The sequence below is a fragment of the Merops nubicus genome, unplaced genomic scaffold (assembly GCF_000691845.1).
Source record: "Merops nubicus isolate BGI_N331 unplaced genomic scaffold, ASM69184v1 scaffold7945, whole genome shotgun sequence".
Lineage (NCBI taxonomy): Eukaryota > Metazoa > Chordata > Aves > Coraciiformes > Meropidae > Merops > Merops nubicus.
In genome coordinates, this window is record NW_008608898.1 from 1 (window position 1) to 263 (window position 263).

At 69.6% G+C, this 263-nt stretch overlaps 1 protein-coding gene across 1 annotated transcript in view; it reads left to right on the top strand.

Annotated features, from left to right (window-relative positions):
• The first annotated feature begins 59 nt into the window (after nt 1-59).
• The window catches only part of SAAL1 (serum amyloid A-like 1), a 7588-nt gene continuing 7384 nt past the window's right edge, over nt 60-263 (top strand). Inside the window, exon 1 of the mRNA XM_008940397.1 lies at nt 60-170. Within this exon, the coding sequence (XP_008938645.1) occupies nt 126-170 (45 nt within the window). The 5' untranslated portion in view covers nt 60-125. The remainder of the gene's footprint in view (nt 171-263) is intronic.

The window sequence follows — 263 nt, forward strand, 5'->3', positions numbered from 1 at the left end:
TCCCGCGGTCGCCGCTGACGTTCCGCCGCGCGCCCGCTCCCGCCATTTTCTCTCAGGTCATCAGCCCCGAGAAGCCGGAGCCCGGCGGGAGCCCCGCGGGGAGCCAGGCGGAGCTGGATGAGGAGATGGAGAACGACATCTGCAAGGTGTGGGACATGTCGATGGACGAGGTAGGAGCTGCCGGAACCCCTGGGAGGCGGGCGAGGTGGCGGGATTCCGCCGCGTGCCCGGTTTGGGTGCTGTGGGGTCACCTTTGCTTCGGC